The 19,497-nt window shown below is 47.8% G+C and overlaps 1 protein-coding gene across 2 annotated transcripts in view; it reads left to right on the top strand.

Moving 5' to 3' along the window:
- The window catches only part of LOC132583767 (vigilin-like), a 123,822-nt gene that overhangs the window by 69,752 nt on the left and 34,573 nt on the right, over window positions 1-19,497 (top strand). For both annotated transcript variants that reach the window (XM_060255420.1, XM_060255421.1), the window contains exons 10-15: window positions 486-599; window positions 1,139-1,217; window positions 8,752-8,891; window positions 16,279-16,383; window positions 17,495-17,608; window positions 18,850-18,936. In XM_060255420.1, coding sequence (XP_060111403.1) covers window positions 486-599; window positions 1,139-1,217; window positions 8,752-8,891; window positions 16,279-16,383; window positions 17,495-17,608; window positions 18,850-18,936 — 639 coding nt within the window. The remainder of the gene's footprint in view (window positions 1-485; window positions 600-1,138; window positions 1,218-8,751; window positions 8,892-16,278; window positions 16,384-17,494; window positions 17,609-18,849; window positions 18,937-19,497) is intronic.

Raw genomic sequence — 19,497 nt, 5'->3', positions numbered from 1 at the left:
TTAGAGACTTCACTTTGTATTTTAAAAGCGGCGGGGAGGGGGGGGGGCGGTCCTCCAGTTTCACAGAAAAATCTGTTTAGTGTCAGCGTGGCCCTGTGGATTTAGATATCCTCACACTTTACTATTCGATACATAGGTACGATTTGTTTTGAAGGAAAGGTTTCCAAGTGCCTGGTGAAGTCTCCAGTCTTTGTTCTTTGCCCCTTCCTAATGGATAACAGAAGCAGCCTTCAAATAAAGGCTGCAAAGTTGCTAGTCCACATGCTTACTATCACTGTTCCTCACCACCACCGCCCCCCCCCCCCCCAATTTAGTTAGATTTGTAGCTCATAAACTTAAGAATAAACTTTTGCAAAGTGCACCTGTCTTACTTCGGAAGCTATTCTCACTGCAGGTAAATCACCTTTAGAAAAAGATACCGTTTCATCCAGAATCTCATTTCTTCCTCTGGCCTGCGAGGCCTGTCTGTTTAAAACCCCGGTCACCTGTTTCAGGTTCATATTGAATTCACGGATGGAGACGAGAAGATCACGTTGGAGGGACCCACCGAAGAGGTGGAACTGGCTCAGGTGCAAATACAGGAAATCATTCGGGACCTGGTGAGCACACTCGGTTGCTTTACTGCCCCCTCCCTGCAAGTTGATGCATTCTTTCCTAGGGAAGACGAAGCAGATGCCTGCACGGGCGGGTTAACTAGAGAGCTGCATTAACTGCCCCGAAGGCTAGGCTACGGAGCAAGGTTCTTTTACCCACAAAGATTGCTTATTAGTGGAAGAATATTACACCTACTGTCGATCAATGGTATGTAAAAGTCTGGGACTCTTTTATATTTGATAACATTGCTGAAAATATTAATGGCTCAGAAAACAGTCCCGCCTCCTACCTAGAAAAATGGCTTCCATTTTTGGAGAGAAAATGAACCATTCAGTTGTTGGGCCGGTCTAGACGATCACGCCCTTCGTTCAGTGTTTTAGCCCATTTCTGATTTGAGAATCATTATTCTTGGGTTATACGTCGACCGTATATAATGATTATAGATAAAGTAATAATTTTTTTAAAAAAAACAACAACATTGCTCAGTAGTCTTCCAGCAGAGCCTTTCCCAACCACTGTCCCCATCTCCTCCCTGCCTTTGCAGCTCGGTCGAATGGATTACACCGAAGTGCTCATAGATCAGCGATTTCATCGCCATCTGATAGGGAAGAACGGAGCCAACAGTGAGTCTTTGCGTGTCCCGGGCTTTCCTTGTTGAGCACAAAAACCAGGGCCTTTTGTGTATACGTGTGTGTCAGCCTCAGTGTTCTGTGCAAATGCTTCTGAAATTTTTGCGTCAAAGGAACATCTATTCTCCGGTGGTCTGGACAGTGGGTCGGTCCGACTACTGGGTATAGGCTCCTCCTCCTCGTCACAGGGTCGGGTGCTCCAATCGATCCGGAGGGGGAGTGGCCTATACCACCCAGGACGCGCCAGTTTTTCTCCCGGCCCTGCACGAGGCAGGACGGTTTTTCTCCAGGCGCTTGCTGAGGAGCGCAGAAGATCCGGATTATTGAAATAAAACACAGACCGGAAGCGTTGGGATCGGTCCCAACAACGCCGGTGGCGGCAGTCTGCAGGGTTTACTCGCGAGTAGACCTTGAGCGAGCGGCAGACGCCCGCAGCGCTTCGTTCCCTCACAGACCGGAAGCGTTGGGATCGGTCCCAACAACGCCGGTGGCGGCAGTCTGCAGGGTCTACTCGCGAGTAGACCTTGAGCGAGCGGCAGACGCCCGCAGCGCTTCGTTCCCTCACAGACCGGAAGCGTTGGGATGGGTCCCAACAACGCTGGTGGCGGCAGTCTGCAGGGTCTACTCGCGAGTAGACCTTGAGCGAGCGGCAGACGCCTGCAGCGCTTTGTTCCCTCGCAGACGCGATTGGAACCAAGCGGGAAGGAAAGAGAGGAGGCAAGCGGAGCGGCAGCGCGGTAAGTCACCCTACAGCAATAGGGCTGCGCGCGGATCCACGGGGCTTCAGAAGGGTCCCCATGCTGCCTGCGTTGTCTCTCCTTCGGACGGCCTAGTCGGGTAGACTTGGCAAAGGAGTGAGAGAGAAAGGCCTCTGAGGGGGTTTGTTCCTGACTGGAAGGCAAGATACACAAAAGCCCGTTAGAGGGCGCAACGGAGGCATTCTGTCCTCCATTTGAGCCTTTTCCGCTTCTTTTTTAGTTGCATTTGCCTTTCCTTCCCTTATAGGGACGTGAAAAGCAACAAAATGGCGACTAGCTCTCACAGCAACTCACACAGCGAATGTGATCTACCTCTTCTGTCTGGGGCTCTGACTCCTCAACAGGAGGCTCAGAATCCTGACCTCACAGGAGAGGATGCCAAGTCAAATTTAGTCCTTTGGCTTAAGAAAGAGCTGCTAAAAGAGTTGGGACAGGACCTTTGTCAGCAGCTGGACTCCCCTGCTTCCCTACAGCCAAAAAGGAAGGATGGAAGGAAAAGGGGCAGAGATACTAGTCCCAGTGGCACTATGGAAGGACGCTCTAGATCAAGCCTCCTTTGGGTTTGGACTCCCCCCTCCTGAGCTCAGCTGAGGAATCAGAAGACTGAGCAGTCAGATAAGGAGGAGGGTGCACTGTCAGACGAGGAGGAGCAGACTGACACTGTTCAATCTAGGCTCTTTCCTTCTGAATACTATTCAAAATTGCTTCCCAAAGTACTGAGGACCCTCAACTTTGTACCCACTCCTAAAGAAAATGAGGAGTTGGATCCTGATCTCCCCACAGGTTCAGGGGAGATGATGCCAAAATTGAGCAGTGCTCAGACAGGGGTTCCTTTGCCTGCGGCCTTTTTTGCCTTAGTCAAAGTGAATGGGAACGTCCGACTAAGCCTAAAGCAAACCAACAGATTCTCTCCAAACTTTATTCTCTTATTCTACAGGTTACTAAGAGATTAAAGTTACCAACAGTGGGTGACCCTGTAACTAGCCTGATTTCCAATTCGGTCCTTCCTATGGACGCAGATGGTTTACCCAGGGATCCATGCGATAGGAGGATTGAGCAAGCTTTACGCAAAGAGTTTGAAGTGACATCTTGGGCCATCAAGGCAGCCACTACGTCTTCATTGTTTGCCAGAGCAATGTGCACGTGGTCTAATAACTTGGCAGCAGCAGACAGTGGAGCTCCTAAGGAGTTCAAGGACGAGCAAAAAAAAAAAAAGATTGCTTTATCCGCTGCCTTCGTGGCAGATAGTTCATTAGACACCATGCAACTGGCGGCCAGAGCCATGGCATGTGGGGTAGCTGCCAGACGCAACATTTGGTTGCGTAATTGGGAGGTCGACACTGCAGCCCAGGCCAGGGTGGCAGCGGTGCCTTTTAAAGGAACCTTGTTGTTCGGGGAGGGTCTAGATAGATACCTCATTGAGAACAAGGATAAAAAGAAGGTTTTACCTTCCAAGAGTAAAGAGTCGAAACAGAGGAAGTCCTTTCCTTCCTTTCGAGATTCGAAGAAACCATCCAGACCAGGTCCCTTTCGTCCCTTCAGAGGGAAGTGGCAGCAGAAGGGGCGTGATCCCAAACCATACTATTCTGGGAAGTCAGATCAGGGTTCCAAAAATCCCTCCAAGAAAGGAGGATCCCAGTGACTATGCCTCTCACCAGCCGACAAACAAAATAGGGGGTCGTCTTTCCCTTTTCACAGACATCTGGAACCAGTCAATCCAGGACAAGTGGGTTTTAGAAGTAGTGGAACAAGGTTACGCCTTGGAATTCCACTCTCTTCCCCCCAACCATTTTCGAGGGGTTCCCCGGAAAAAAGATTTATCTACTCACAGAGCAATGTTGTCGGCCATTCAGCACTTGGTGAATATAGGGGCAGTGAAGGCCGTCCCGGTACTTCAACAGGGTTTGGGGGTCTATTCGGTGATATTTTTAGTTCCAAAAAAGAGCGGGGAGTTCAGAACCATCCTGGATCTGAAATGGCTCAACAAGTTCATCCTGACAAGTCATTTCAAGATGGAGACAGCCGTTTGGTCTGAAGTCTTCGCCCTGGGTATTCACAAAAATTCTGGTGGCGGAGCTGAGATTGCAGGGTGTGGCCCTATTTCCTTACCTGGATGACATTCTGGTGAAGGCAGGGTCCCACCAGCAATGCCTGAAGGGCATGCAGCAGACAGTGACCATGTTGCGCTCTCACGGCTTCGTGGTGAACCTAGAGAAGAGCAATCTTCTTCCCTCTCAGAGGCTAGTGCATCTGGGAGTGGAAATAGATACAAAGGTGGACAGAGTCTTCTTAACCCCAGAGAGACGGGAGAAGTTGTGCCTCCTTCTGCAAGGGGTGTTACAGCAACCGAAGGTGTCAGTTATGAAGTTAGCACAAGTCTTAAGGATGATGGTATCCTTTCAGGATCTACTGTCTTGGGCCAGATTCCACACTCGTCCCCCACAATTTTTTCTGCGGCCTTTTCAGGAGATTATAGGGAACAAAATTCCCAAACTGGTGACATTACCGTTAGAGGTGACGTCCCAGTTACAGTGGTGGTTGAACCCGGGTCTTTTCAGTCCAGGTTACCCGCTTCGCGAACCTCAGAGTGTTTGCATGACTACAGATGCCAGTTTATGGGGTTGGGGGGCTCACTCACAGGATCAAATGATCCAGGGTCAGTGGGAGCCTCATGAGATGAAGTGCAGTATCAACTTCCTGGAACTCAGGGCAATCCGGTTAGGGTTGCAAGGGTTGCAGGCAGTTCTGAGGGGTCACCATGTCCTGGTGAAAACGGACAACTCAACCGCCAAAGCATATGTAAATCGACAGGGAGGAACCAGGGTGAAATCCCTTCATGCCGAGGCGAAGGTTCTCTTCGAGTGGGCCGAAGTCAATCTCCTGTCAATCAAAGCGGTGCATGTTCCAGGGAAGGACAATCGGCTAGCGGATTGGCTCAGCAGACGCTGGCTGGACCAAACAGAATGGAGGTTACACAGGGACACCTTCAGTCTAATAGTGGACAGGTACTGACCAGTGTCAGTGGACTTGTGTGCCACGGCAGAAAATTGCCAAGTGGACAGGTTCTTTGCCAAGGTCAGAGACACAAGGGCAGAAGGAACCGATGCCCTCAGCGCCGACGGGACTAGTGTAGGCCTTCCCGCCCCTTCCTCTATTACCCAGGGTGTTACAGAGGGTGGTGGAACTAAAGGCAGAGATGGTGTTGGTGGCTCCCTTCTGGCCGAGACGGTCATGGTTCCAGGAGCTTCTGAGGTTGTCTATTCAGCCTCCTTGGCGGCTGCCGGGAAGGGACGACCTTCTGACACAGGGCAACATGTCTCACCCTCAACCAGACATGTTGCAATTGACAGTTTGGAGGCTGAGCGGTTGCAGCTCAAGGAACTAGGTTATAGCACCAGAGTGGTGGACACTATGTTGGCATAGCGTAAGTGTTCCACTAATAGGATATACAATACCACCTGGAAGGTTTTTGCTTCGTGGTCTACCTTACGGGGGTGGGATCCGATGAAGGTGAAGGTAAATGGTATTCTAGGTTTTCTTCAGGAAGGGGCAGACAAGGGGCTTTCTACCAGCACGCTACGGCGTCAGGTGGCGGCCATATCGTCTATACAGGGGGTGCGGGGGCGTAAATCCTTGTCAGCGCATCCACATATTAAACGGTTCCTGAAGGGTGTTGCTCTCCTTAAGCCCCCGCAGGTACATAGATTCCCCTCGTGGAAGTTGAATATAGTACTGAATGCCTTGTGTGGGCGTCCCTTCGAACCTATGGATTCCTGTGGACTGAAGGAACTGACTCTAAAAACAATTTTTCTAGTGGGTATCACTACAGCACGGAGAGTGTCTGAATTAAGGGCCCTGTCGGTTGACAAGGAGCTTTGTGTTTTCCATAATGAAAAGGTGGTACTGAGACCAGACCCATCTTTCATTCCTAAAGTTAATTCTGTTTTTCATAGGTCCCAGGAGTTGGTTCTTCCAAATTTTTGTCCCAATCCCCAGTCTCCCAAGGAAAGGGAGCTGCACTGTTTAGATGTTAGGAGGGCACTTAGTTTTTACATTGATCGCACAAAAGACTGGAGGAAGTCTGATGCATTGTTTGTTTCGTTTAGCAAGAAGTTGCAGGGATGACAGGTCTCCACTTCCTCCCTTAGCAGGTGGCTACGGGAGTGCATTGTTTTGGCTTACAAGGCCCAAGGTCAAACCCCTCCAGATGGGATCACGGCCCATTCTCTAAGGGGTGCTGCAACATCAGCTGTGTACCGGTCTTTTCCGTCCTTAGAAGCTGTGTGTAAGGCAGCGACTTGGAAATCGGTACATACCTTTACCAGACACTATAAGGTGGATAAATGGGCTTCAGCGGAGGCGGCCTTTGGGAGGCGTGTGCTGCAGCACGCACTCTAAACAGGGAAGCCGGTCCCGCCCGGGGATGTTCAGCTTTGTTACGTCCCAGTAGTCGGACCGACCCACTGTCCAGACCACCGGAGAACGGAAGATTGGTATCACTTACCGTGAAGCTTCCTTCTCGGTGGACTGGCAGTGGGTCGGTCTGGCCCGCCCGTTGAAGTTGAGCGGCTTCCTGGGTTTTGGAGATGGATTCTGGAGCAATGGTGCTTTCCCTGTGGGGAGGATATTACCTTTGCTTTGCTTGACAATGACTTTTTCTTTCAATCTGCCATTTTGTATGGTGTGTTGAACTGTGATAAACTAATCTTCTCATTTATTCGTTTCTGTACGTGAATGGGGAGGTGGTGAAAATTTTTATTATTAGGGGGATGCGGCTTGGATACAACTGGCGCGTCCTGGGTGGTATAGGCCACTCCCCCTCCGGATCGATTGGAGCACCCGACCCTGTGACGAGGAGGAGGAGCCTATACCCAGTAGTCGGACCGACCCACTGCCAGTCCACCGAGAAGGAAGCTTCACGGTAAGTGATACCAATCTTCCGTTCTGCTAGCTTGCTGAATATCAAGAACACTGACTTTTGCTGGTCAATTTTCGCCAATTGGTTCTGCATAATTCTACTGCAGGTGCCCTACTGCCTTTCCTGCAGGTTCCAGTCTGTCTGTACAACTTAAAGCACTGGGGGTGGGGGAAGAGGATGCCATACCCCGCGCCTTGTGACAGTCAGTCTACACGCAGGGGTGTCAAACATGTGGCCCATGGGTCAGATCAGGCCCCCAGAGGGCTGCTATCAGGCCCACGAGCAACTCACTGTCATCTGCTTCTTCCTCTTGCTTTCTTCTGTTTCACCGCTTGCTTTGCCATGCTTGCTCAGTCAAGCTGCAGAGCAAAGCTTATGATTTTCTCCATTGGCTGACCAGCACATAATGCAACTTATGCACAAAACCTTGCAGTGCCCAGCCGTTTCATATTTTCCTCTGGGTCTTAGGCTCAAAGCATTGACCACGAAATCTCTGTAATGGATGTCAGTAAATCAAAAGGAGGTTTGCAGCTTACTGATAAGCACCTGAACAGCATACTCAAGATCGCTGCAGCACAGACATTTTCTCCAATTTTGATGCAGTAATTCAGAGCAAGAGGTGTTAGTTATCAGAGACAATTGAACAAAGTATTGCAAGAGTGCTCATCTTTTAAGCATGTTTAAAAAAACCTTTAATTGGGTTTGTTTGTGTCCTGTAGAAAGTTTATATCTCTGTTACCTGGCGTTACTTTTTATGACACACAGTCCGGCCCGACAAGGTCTCATTTATGTCAGATCCATCCCTCGTAACAAATGAGTTCCACATCCCTTCCTAGCCTTTGAAGCCTTTTTCTTGGCATGTGAGATTTGCCGGAACGGGAAGGGCAGAGCCCTTTTTTTGAAAGGACCAGACAGTGGCCACTTCCTTCCTTCCCAGGCCCCTCACCCCTTTGACATGTTTGGTCACGCCTTGCACAGACCACGATCGACAAGGAGGGGCGGGTGTTTGTTCTCTCTCTGATACTTCCAAGTAGGCAGCCGTGTTGGTCTGAAGTAGTAGAACAAAAGAGGAGTCGATCGTACCTTTAAGACCAACTTAGTTTTATTCAGAACGTAAGCTTTCGTGTGCATGCACACTTCTTCAGACGCGGAATGAGGTACAGTAAGCAGAGCCACATATAGCTGGTGGGGTTTGGAATGCCAAGTGGTACAAAGTTAAAATCCAATAGCAGAATAGTGAAATTAACAAATTCAGAAAACCTTTGATCTGGGTTGCATTAGCGTGGGAAACCATACAACAGTAACATGTCAGAATGTGAGAATGCCTGTTAATTATTCTATTGCCAATAAACCTGGGTCAAAATGAGGGCATTTCTTTCCCAGAAGTTTTTCCTGTCCAGCTAATTTACCTTTTAACACGTAACATAAATATATACATCATTCTGGTTTGTCATTAGGAAAAAAATACATTAAAATATAGTGGAAGATGGGTTTAGTATATGTAATGAGACAAACAGCCAATATCCCTTGCTTGAATATGTCAATACATAAGCATTATTCTGATACACTGTCCTAAAAGAGAAATACATTGGAATACTGTGGATATATCGCCATATTTGGTGAAAGTGGGTTTGGCTTATGTAATGCGATAAGCAGCCAATATCCCTTGCTTCAGTATGTCAGTACAAAAGCATTATTCTGATGCACTGTCCTAGAAGAGAAATACATTGGAATACTGTGGATATATCACCATACTTGGAGAAAGTGAGTTTAGTGTATGTAATGAGATGATAAATACTGCTTTTTATCTCTCTGGTACTCTCTGATACCGTTTCCCGTAACCTTTTGACAGTCAACCGCATCAAGGAACAGCACAAGGTCTCCGTCCGCATCCCCCCCGACAACGAGAAGAGCAACCTGATCCGGATCGAGGGAGACCCTCAGGGGGTTCAGCTGGCCCGCAAGGAGCTGCTGGAGATGGCTGCTCGCATGGTAAAGGCGGGGGGGGGGGCAGAGATTGGGCAGGGAGGGGGCAGCCGCCTGCTTTTGGCATTGCTGGTATAGTATAAGGAAGGGAGGTTGGGGCTTAACCACACGGGTGGTGGAAGACAAGACTCTGTAGACAGGCTTCCTCGGGAGGCGGTGGGCTCTCCTTGCTTGGTGATTTTTAAACAGAGGCTAGAGGGCCATCTGGCTGCAGGGCTGATTCTGTGAATCGGGCAGATCATGAGAAGGAGGGCAGGAAGGGTCGCCTCAGGGCTTAGTTCTCGTGGCCCTTTCTCCAGGGAAATGCCGATTGCCACTTCAGGGTCGGGAAGTGATTTGTCTCCGGGCCACTTCGGAAAAGACAGGGCTTGTTTTATAGCAGGAACTCCTTTGCACATGAAGCCAGTAAGAAGAGCCCTGTAAGCTCTTGGAGGATTGACTGCATCAGAGGTGTGTGGCCTAATGCGCAAAGAAGTCCCCGCTGCAGAAAAAGCCGTGGGTATAATGATGCATCTACTGCTTATCATAGAATCATAAGAGTTGAGAGGGACCTCCAGGGTCATCTAGTCCAACCCCCCCACACACACACACACACAGTGCAGGAACTTCACAAATATCTCCTCCTCCCTTGACACACACACAAACATTCCCAGTGACCCCGGCTCCATGCCTAGAAGATGGCTTGTTACCCTAAACCTGCTTTGCCGCAAGCACAAGCATACAGACATGCCCTTGCGGTCCTAGACCTGACCCCAGCTGCAGGCTTGAATTGTTTCTGATGGTCTGTGGGCCTCAGTTTGGTGTAGTGGTTAAGTGCGCGGACTCTTATCTGGGAGAACCGGGTTTGATTCCCCCCTCCTCCACTTGCACCTGCTGGGATGGCCTTAGGTCAGCCATAGCTCTGGCAGAGGTTGTCCTTGAAAGGGGAGACTCTTCTGGGAGAACCGGGTTTGATGCCCTCACTCCTCCACTTGCATCTGTTGGAATGGCCTTGGGTCAGCCATAGCTCTCGCAGAGGTTGTCCTCGAAAGGGGAGACTCTTATCTGGGAGAACCGGGCTTGATTCCCCACTTCTCCACTTGCATCTGCTGGAATGGTCTTGGGTCAGCCATAGCTCTCGCAGAGGTTGTCCTTGAAAGGGCATCTTCTGGGAAAGCTCTCTCAACTCCACCTGCGTCACAGGGTGTCTGTTGTGGGGAGAGAAGATATAAGAGATTGTAAGCCGCTCTGAGTCTCTGATTCAGGGAGAAGGGCGGGGTATAAATCTGCAATCCTTCTTCTTCTCTTATCTGGGAGAACCAGGTTTGATTCCCCACTCCTCCACTTGCAGCTGCTGGAATGGCCTTGGGTCAGCCATAGCTCTTGCCGAGTTATCCTTGAAAGGGCAGCTTCTGGGAGAGCTCTCTCAGCCCCACCCACCTCACAGGGTGTCTGTTGTGGGAGAGGAAGGAGATTGTGAGCCGCTCTGAGACTCTTCGGAGTGGAGGGCGGGATATAAATCCAATATCATCTTCTTCAGCCGTTGGCGAGAGCTAAAGGGCTCTTGGCCTGGGGGCTGTGTAAGGACCAGGAACCCAGATTCCTTGTGTTCCCAATAAGGTAAGTAGACTTTCCAGGTGGGGAACCACATAAACAAACAGGGTTTAAAAGGGGACTGCATATTTTTAAAAAGCTATCATGAAGGTAGAATGCCAGCCGGGGGGGGGGGGGGGCTTTCCAAATTTTGCACTGAGTGTCACATGTATGACTATCTGCCCACAGGACAGAAGTCTTGGGTGTGTGCTCGATGCAAGGAGCTCCTGGTCCTCAGGGAACGAGTTCGTACCCTTGAGACCGAGGTGACTGCCCTGGAGAAGCAGGGACAGTCAGTTAGGCACTCAGGGAAGACTCTTGGGGGCGTATTAGATGAGCCCTGCTCTGAACGTGGCAGCCCTGTTGCTGCCAGGGAGCTTGAGGGTCGAGAGGGAACAAGGCACCGGGCTGAGGATAAGGGGAATGCGCCCTCAGAAGGGACCTCTTCTTCGGTTGGTGAGCGGGAATCCTTTCGCGCCAAGGAACCATCCCTGGGCAGGGAGAGAGGGGAGGTCTTGGTAGTTGGTGATTCAACCCTTAGGCAAGTAGACAGCTGGGTGGCAAAACCGCGTACTGACCATATGGTGACTTGCCTGCCTGGTGCGAAGGTAGCAGACATTACGCGTGTAGTAGACAGTGCTGGGGAGGAGCCGGTGGTCGTGGTGCATGTTGGCACCAACGATGTGGGGAAATGCAGTCGTGAGGTCCTGGAGGAAAAATTTAGTCTGCTAGGTGGGAGATTTAAGGCCAGGACCTCCAAGGTGGCCTTCTCAGAAGTGCTACCTGTTCCACATGCAGGGCTGGAGAGACAGGCACAAATTAGAAGTCTCAATGTGTGGATGAGATGATGGTGTAAGGAGGAAGGGTTTAAGTTTGTTAGGCACTGGGATGCTTTCTGGAACAAGCGGGAGCTGTACAAAAGAGACGGTCTCCATTTGTCCCCGGATGGAACCAGGCTGCTTAAAATCAAAAAGGTGGTAGAGCAGTTTTTAAACTAAATCTTGGGGGAAAGCCGACAGGAGATGAAATGTCTCTTATTCGGGAAGACTCATCTCAAAGAGATGAAGGGTTAGCTGCTACTTTTCTACCGGGTAATGGATCAGAGTTGTCCACTGAGACGGTGACAAACAGAATGGACTGCCTGCCAGAGTCTCGAGGCGGCAGGAGGAAGGTGGCGAGCCTGGCTTGCCTGGGAAATTATAGATGTTTCTACACAAATGCTAGAAGTCTTCAAAGTAAAATTGGTGAGTTGGAATGTTTAATGTTGGGAGAAAACATGTCAAGACGGTGTGCGATTGCAATAAAAAAGGGACACAGTGATTCCTAGATATGTTATACCGGAAAGATAGGGAGGGAAGGGTTGGAGGTGGGGTGGCTCTGTATGTCAGAGAGGGCATCTGGTCCAGTAAGACTGAGGTCAGAGAATTAGACTCCCTTCTAGAAATGCTTTGGGTTGAAATAGAGGGCCCAAAAGGCAATTTAACTATGGGAGTTCGTTATCGCCCACCAAATCAAAAGATAGAGGACGACTATAATATGATGGAAGGCTTAAAGATGGTGGCTAGACGTAAAGACTGTGTCGTCATAGGTGATTTTAACTACCCGCAGATTGATTGGGTCAATATGTGTTCTGGTCAAGAGAAAGAGATTGAGTTTCTAGATGCTCTCAATGACTGTGCTATGGAGCAGATGGTCTCTGAACCTACCAGGGGTGGGGCGATCCTGGATTTGGTCCTAAGTAATGCCCAAGATTTGGTGAGAGATGTAAAAGTGATCACACCGCTTGGGAGCAGTGACCATAATGTTATTGATTTCACCATTTGTATAAATAGAGAGTTGCTCCAAAAGACCAGCACAACCACGTTTAACTTTAAAAGGGGTAAATTCTCTGAGATGAGGAGGCATATGAAGAGGAAACTGAAAGGAAAGGTAAATGCAGTCAAAACCCTTGGGGAAGCTTGGAGGCTGTTTAAAACTACAATCCTAGAAGCTCAGATAAAATATATACCACAAGTTAGGAAAGGCACAAACAGGTATAAGAAAAAGCCTGCATGGTTAACAAACAAAGTAATGGAAGCTGTAAAAGGTAAGAAGGACTCCTTTAAGCGGTGGAAAGCTAGTCCAAGTGAAATTAATAAAAGGGAACACAGGTAGTGGCAAATCAAATGCAAGGCTGATCAGGCAGGCAAAAAGGGACTATGAGGAGCATATTGCAAAAAACATAAAGACCAACAATAAAAATGTCTTCAAATATATTAGAAGCAGGAAACCAGCCAGGGAGGCAGTGGGGCCCTTGGACGACCAAGGGGTCAAAGGATTACTGAAGGAGGACAGGGAAATGGCTGAGAAGCTGAATGCATTTTTTGCCTCCGTCTTCACTGGGGAAGATGAGAAGTGTTTGCCTGCTCCAGAACCACTTCTATTGGAAGGGGTGTTGAAAGACCTGAGTCAGATTGAGGTGACAAGAGAGGAAGTCCTACAATTGATAGATGAATTAAAAACTAATAAGTCACCAGGTCTAGATGGCATACATCCAAGAGTTCTGAAAGAACTCAAAATTGAACTTGTGGATCTTTTGACAAAATTATGTAATCTTTCATTGAAATCTGCCTCCGTTCCTGAGGACTGGAAGGTAGCAAATGTCACCCCCATCTTTAAAAAGGGTTCCAGAGGAGATCCGAGTAACTACAGACCAGTCAGTCTGACTTCAATACCGGGAAAGTTGGTAGAAACCATGATCAAGGACAGAATGAGTAGGCACGTTGATGAACACGAGTTATTGTGGAAGTCTCAGCATGGGTTCTGTAAGGGAAGATCTTGCCTCACTAACCTGTTACATTTCTTTGAGGGGGTGAACAAACATGTGGACAAAGGAGACCCGATAGATATTGTTTACCTTGACTTCCAGAAAGCTTTTGATAAAGTTCCTCATCAAAGGCTGCTAAGTAAGCTCGAGAGTCATGGAGTAAAAGGACAGGTCCTCTTGTGGATCAAAAACTGGCTAATTAATAGGAGGCAGAGAGTGAATATAAATGGGCAGTCTGCACAGTGGAGGACAGTAAGCAGTGGAGTGCCGCAGGGCTCAGTACTGGGTCCCATGCTGCTTAATTTGTTCATAAATGATTTGGAGTTGAGAGTAGGCAGTGAAGTGGCCAAGTTTGCAGATGACACTAAATTGTTCAGGTTGGTAAGAACCAGAGAGGATTGTGAGGAACTCCAAAGGGATCTGTTGAGGCTGGGTGAGTGGGCGTCAACGTGGCAGGTAATGTTCAGTGTGGCCAAGTGCAAAGTAACGCACATTGGGGCCAGGAATCCCAGCTACAAGTACAAGTTGATGGGTTGTGAACTGGCAGAGACTGACCAAGAGAGAGATCTTGGCGTCGTGGTAGATAACTCACTGAAAATGTCAAGACAGTGTGCGATTGCAATAAAAAAGGCCAACGCCATGCTGGGAATTATTAGGAAGGGAATTTTTTTTTTTTTTTTATTATAAAAATTTTTATTGTTATGTATTCCACCACCAATCCACCTCTGTGAGAGTCCCAGGCCATAGATACATTATAATATTCCATAAATATATAACTATTAACATTTCGTCCAAATACAACTCCGTCACTCTATTTAAACATCTTATCCATTCATTTTCTTATTAACCAACCAATCGTCTTAAATTGTTTAAACTTTTCCAAATATCTCACCATTTTCCTAAACCACCCCTCCTCCTGTTCCCTAACCTTTAATCCATTCATTCTTCGTATCTTCATCGTTAAATACTCCAAAATAATTATATTATTCATTCTATCCCTCCAGTGATTAATTGTCAATTCCTCAGCTTCTTTCCAATTCCTTGCTATCACTTGTCCTGCTGCTACTAACATCAAATTAATCCATTTACTATCCTCTTTGGATCTTAATCCCACACCATCCAAATTAATAATTGCCAATGCTTTGGATATACTTATTTTCCATCCCATAATCTTTGTCATCTCTATGCCAACCTGCATCCAGAATTTTTTCACTAAGGGACAATCCCACCACATGTGACTGAAAGATCCAATTTCTCCACATTTCCTCCAACAATTTTTACTCCCTGATTTAGAAATATAATACATCTTAATGGGTGTATAATACCATTTCTGTATCATCTTCAATCCCTGCTCCTGCACTAACCTAGATGTTGTAACAAAGGGAGGTAATCTAAACATCCTCTCCCAATCTTCATCTAAAATTTTATCTCCAATATCTGTTTCCCAATGTTCCTTCAAAAATTCTCTCGGGGATTTCCCTGTACCTAATAAAATCTTATACAATTTTGAAACTATTTTTGACTTATCTTCTCTATACTCTTTCACCAATTTTTCAAAGGGAGTATTAATTCTTTTACCAATATTTTTAAGTTCTTCCTCCTTCAGCAATGAGGAGATTTGACTTTTTAACAACCAATTAATATTATTCAAAATATTATACTCCTCTTTCTTCACCCCATCAGTACCCCAAACCTCTTTCAATTCTTGAATCGTAATCCTCTTCAGTTTATCTCCTACTTCCTTTGACAGTGATCCCCTTAATGGAGCAAATTTATCATAGTACCACATTTTAATAATAGATGATATCTCCGAAGCGAGTTCTTTCTTCCACTTCTCCCATACCCTACTGGGCCCTATAAAGGTTGATAATTTATCACCTTCTTCCTCCTTTTCGTTCTATCAAATAAACTTTCCTTTCCTCCTACTACCTCTAAATTTTCCTTTTCTATCCCGTTCAGCTCTTCTCCTAACTCTCCCTCCAACCAAATCATTAAGTGCCTTAATTGATATGCATCATAATAGTAAATTATATTGGGAATCCCCCATCCCCCATCTTTAATCCCATAATATCTATACCTATTGGCTGTCCTTGGTTTCTTTGATGCAAAAACAAATCTATCTATATCTCCTTCCTTAGGAAGGGAATTGAAAACAAATCAGCCAGTATCATAATGCCCCTGTATAAATCGATGGTGCGGTCGCATTTGGAATACTATGTGCAATTCTGGTCACCGCACCTCAAAAAGGATATTATAGCATTGGAAAAAGTCCAGAAAAGGGCAACTAGAATGATTAAAGGGTTGGAACACTTTCTCTATGAAGAAAGGTTGAAATGCTTGAGGCTCTTTAGCTTGGAGAAACAGCGACTGCGGGGTGACATGATAGAGGTTTACAAGATTATGCATGGGATGGAGAAGGTAGAGAAAGAAGTCCTTTTCTCCCTTTCTCACAATACAAGAACTCGTGGGCATTCAATGAAATTGCTGAGCAGTCGGGTTAGAATGGATAAAAGGAGGTACTTCTTCACCCAAAGGGTGATTAACTTGTGGAATTCACTGCCACAGGAGGTGGTGGCGGCTACAAGCATAGCCAGCTTCAAGAGGGGGTTAGATAAAAATATGGAACAGAGGTCCATCAGTGGCTATTAACCACAGTGTGTGTGTGTGTATGTATATATATATATGTGTGTGTGTGTGTGTGTGTGTGTGTATATACATTTTTTGGCCACTGTGTGATACAGAGTGTGGGACTGGATGGACCATTGGCCTGATCCAACATGGCTTCTCTTATGTTCTTATGTGACACAGAGTGTTGGACTGGATGGGCCATTGGCCTGATCCAACATGGCTTCTCCTATGTTCTTATGTGACACAGAGTGTTGGACTGGATGGGCCATTGGCCTGATCCAACATGGCTTCTCCTATGTTCTTATGTGACGCAGAGTGTTGGACTGGATGGGCCATTGGCCTGATCCAACATGGCTTCTCTTATGTTCTTATGTTCTTCTCTCCTAGGAAAACGAACGCACAAAAGACTTGATAATAGAGCAGCGCTTCCACCGGACCATCATTGGTCAGAAAGGCGAGAAGATCAAGGAGGTCCGTGACAAGTTCCCGGAGGTAGGAGTCGAGAGCGTTTTGCAGATGTGTCTTTTCTGGAGGTTGCCAAAAACGGAACTTAAGAGGTCTCCTCTTCACACTTTGCTGGGAAGTTTTGTCAAGTCGCAGCCAGCTTTTTCAAGGCAGGAGACGAACAGAAGCCGTTTGCTGTTTCCTGCCTCTGGACTTCCCAATAGCCCTATGAGTACGATTACTCCTGAGCGGCCTCTGTGAAAATTGCATTGTTGACATGCTGAATTTCTGTGAATTTCAAGAGCCAATTTGGTGTAGTGGTTAAGTGCATGGACTTTTATCTGAGAGAGCCGGGTTTGATTCCCCACTCCTCCACTTGCACCTGCTGGAATGGCCTTGGGTCAGCCATAGCTCTTGCAGAGTTATCCTTGAAAGGGCAGCTTCTGGGAGAGCTCTCTCAGCCCCACCTACCTCGCAGGGTGTCTGTTATGAGAGACGAAGGTAAATAAGATTGTGAGTCACTCTGAGACTCTGAGATTCAGAGTATAGGGTGGAATATAAATCCAATATCTTCTTTATTGTGGTTCTTAAACTAGCATATGGCCTGTAGGCTGTTAAGACTTAAACTAAACTTGTTGTTGATATTTAAGATCGATATTAACTTAGTTGAGATCCATCTTTGGCACCCAGAAACATTTGAGTTTTGTAAGTCAAGCCACGCTTCTCTGTTTGCTTCAAGCTTGGAACGTGTAATAAGTAAAGGTAAATGTAAAGGTAGTCCTCCGGGCAAGCAGCAGTTGTTTTTGACTCTGGGGTGACGTTGCTTTCATAACGTTTTCACGGCAGACTTTTTACGGGGTGGTTTGCCATTGCCTTCCCCAGTCGTCTACACTTTCCCCCCAGCAAGCTGGGTCCTCATTTTACCGACCTCAGAAGGATGGAAGGCTGAGTCAACCTGGAGTCGGCTACCTGAACCGGCTTTTGCTGGGATTGAACTCAGGTCATGAGCAGAGGGCTCCGACTGCAGTACTGCAGCTTTACCACTCTGCGCCACGGGGCTCTTGTGTAATAAATGGATATCCACTAATATCCCAGCTGTCAAGGGGAAGGGGGGAGGTCTCTTCCCAGTCTGCCTGCTGATCACAGTTCCGCCCTCCAGGTGATCATCAACTTCCCAGACCCTTCCCAGAAGAGCGACATTGTGCAGCTGCGAGGCCCCAAGAACGAGGTGGAGAAGTGTGCCAAGTATCTCCAGAAAGTCATCGCGGAACTGGTGGGTTCCATCAAAGTCATGACCGGAGCTCTTTTTTTTTTGTAGAAAAAATCCCAGCCGGGAACCTGTTTGCATATTAGGCCACACCCTCCTGACCTCCCCATTGTTTTTCAGAAAAAGCCCAACAGGAACTCATTTGCCTATTAGGCCACACCCCCTCATGCCAAGCCAGCTGGAACTGTGTTCCTAGTTTTTTTTTTTTTTTTAAAGCCCTGGTCACGACTCTGAATTTCTGTCCTCCCCCCCCCCCTTGGTCAGAGTGCCCAAATGCCCTTTATGGGCATCTCTTGTCCAGGTCAGCTGCTGGAAAAGCGGAAGGGAAGGGTGAGGGGGGAGAGCAACTGTTGGAAAAGCAGAAGGCCAGTCTCTCCCCCTCCCCAATTTCCGGCATCTTTTCGAGTGCTGCTGCTGAGCGAGACATGCTTTCTGCGCCCAGGTGATTTGTCCTGGGAAGAGGGCCGTGAAGCTATGGTTGGCGTGGGCTATCCAGGGGTGGGATCTGGGATCGAAGGAGGCACAGGGCAGGTTCCAGCATTCCCTGGGCTTTTGGGCTGTTAAGCCAAAGATGGGTGGATCAACTCAGCTTCTGCCCCCTCCTCCCCCAAGCAGTGAGGGGTAAGCTGTGAACAGCCCCCTTCCCCTCCCCACGCTGACTCTGCAGTTCTTTCCTGCAGATGAGAGCCCGTTTGGTGCAGTAGTTAAGTGTGCGGACTCTTATCTCGGAGAACCAGGTTTGATTCCCCCACTTGCAGCTGCTGGAATGAACTTGGGTCAGTCATAGCTCTCGCAGGAGTTGTCCTTGAAAGGGCAGCAGCTGTGAGAGCTCTCTCAGCCCCACCCACCTCACAGGGTGTCTGTTGTTGGGGGAGAAGAAATAGGAGATTGTGAGCCGCTCTGAGACTCTGATTCAGAGAGAAGGGCAAGGTATGAACTACGGTCTACACCAGTTTGGTGTAGTGGTGAAGTGTGCGAACTCTTATCTGGGAGAACCGGGTTTGATTCCCCACTCCTCCGCTTATAGCTGCTGGCATGGCCTTGGGTCAGCCATAGCTCTCGCAGGAGTTGTCCTTGAAAGGGCAGTTGCTATGAGAGCCCTCTCAGCCCCACCCACCTCACAGGGTGTATGGTGTTGGGGGAGAAGGCATAGGAGATTGTAAGCCGCTCTGAGTCTCTGATTCAGGGAGAAGGGCAGGTTATAAATCTGCAATTCTTCTTCTTCTTCGTCTTCTTCCCTGCACTAGATTGAGAACAGTTTCTCCATCCCCGTTCCGATCTTCAAGCAATTCCACAAGAACATTATCGGGAAAGGAGGCGCCAATATAAAAAAGGTAAAGGTGTGAGACCCCTCCATCCCCGCCACCAAAAGCCCCTTTGCTCAGAGTATTAAAGAAGTGGGTTTTTGGACAGGGCGTGCCGTACACATGTGCCCAGCAGCGTTTTGCTGCTAGTTACGGAAGGAGATGACTTCAAAATGGTTGGGATCTAAACCAGTTAGGATAGGATGGGTCTAATCCTGTATCCTATGTTTCACCCAGAAGGTGCTCTAGGGCAGTTTAGCTTATTCGATGTATATCCCACCTTCCCCGCTGAAGCAGGCTGAGGGCAGGGTTTCCAATCAGATGCCAAAAGCGCACACAAGTTGAAAAAGCTCTTTTCCAGTCAAGCTGTAAAAGCCTGCCTTTGGGTTGGGAAATGCTACTCGAGACCATGGTCATCCGCCTTTCTAGGCTTACCGAAATGCAAGCATGTGATCGGAGGGTCATGTAACAGGAAGAAGAGAAGCTAGACTGGTGTCAGGAGCAGGCCATGCACCGAAATAACCTATCTTAAAGCACTAAAAATGTATGTCTATCAAGTCCTATTTAAATGCACCACTTGTATGACTGTAT

The sequence above is a fragment of the Heteronotia binoei genome, chromosome 15 (genome assembly GCF_032191835.1).
Source record: "Heteronotia binoei isolate CCM8104 ecotype False Entrance Well chromosome 15, APGP_CSIRO_Hbin_v1, whole genome shotgun sequence".
NCBI lineage: Eukaryota > Metazoa > Chordata > Lepidosauria > Squamata > Gekkonidae > Heteronotia > Heteronotia binoei.
This window is presented reverse-complemented; position numbering and strand designations above follow the sequence as displayed.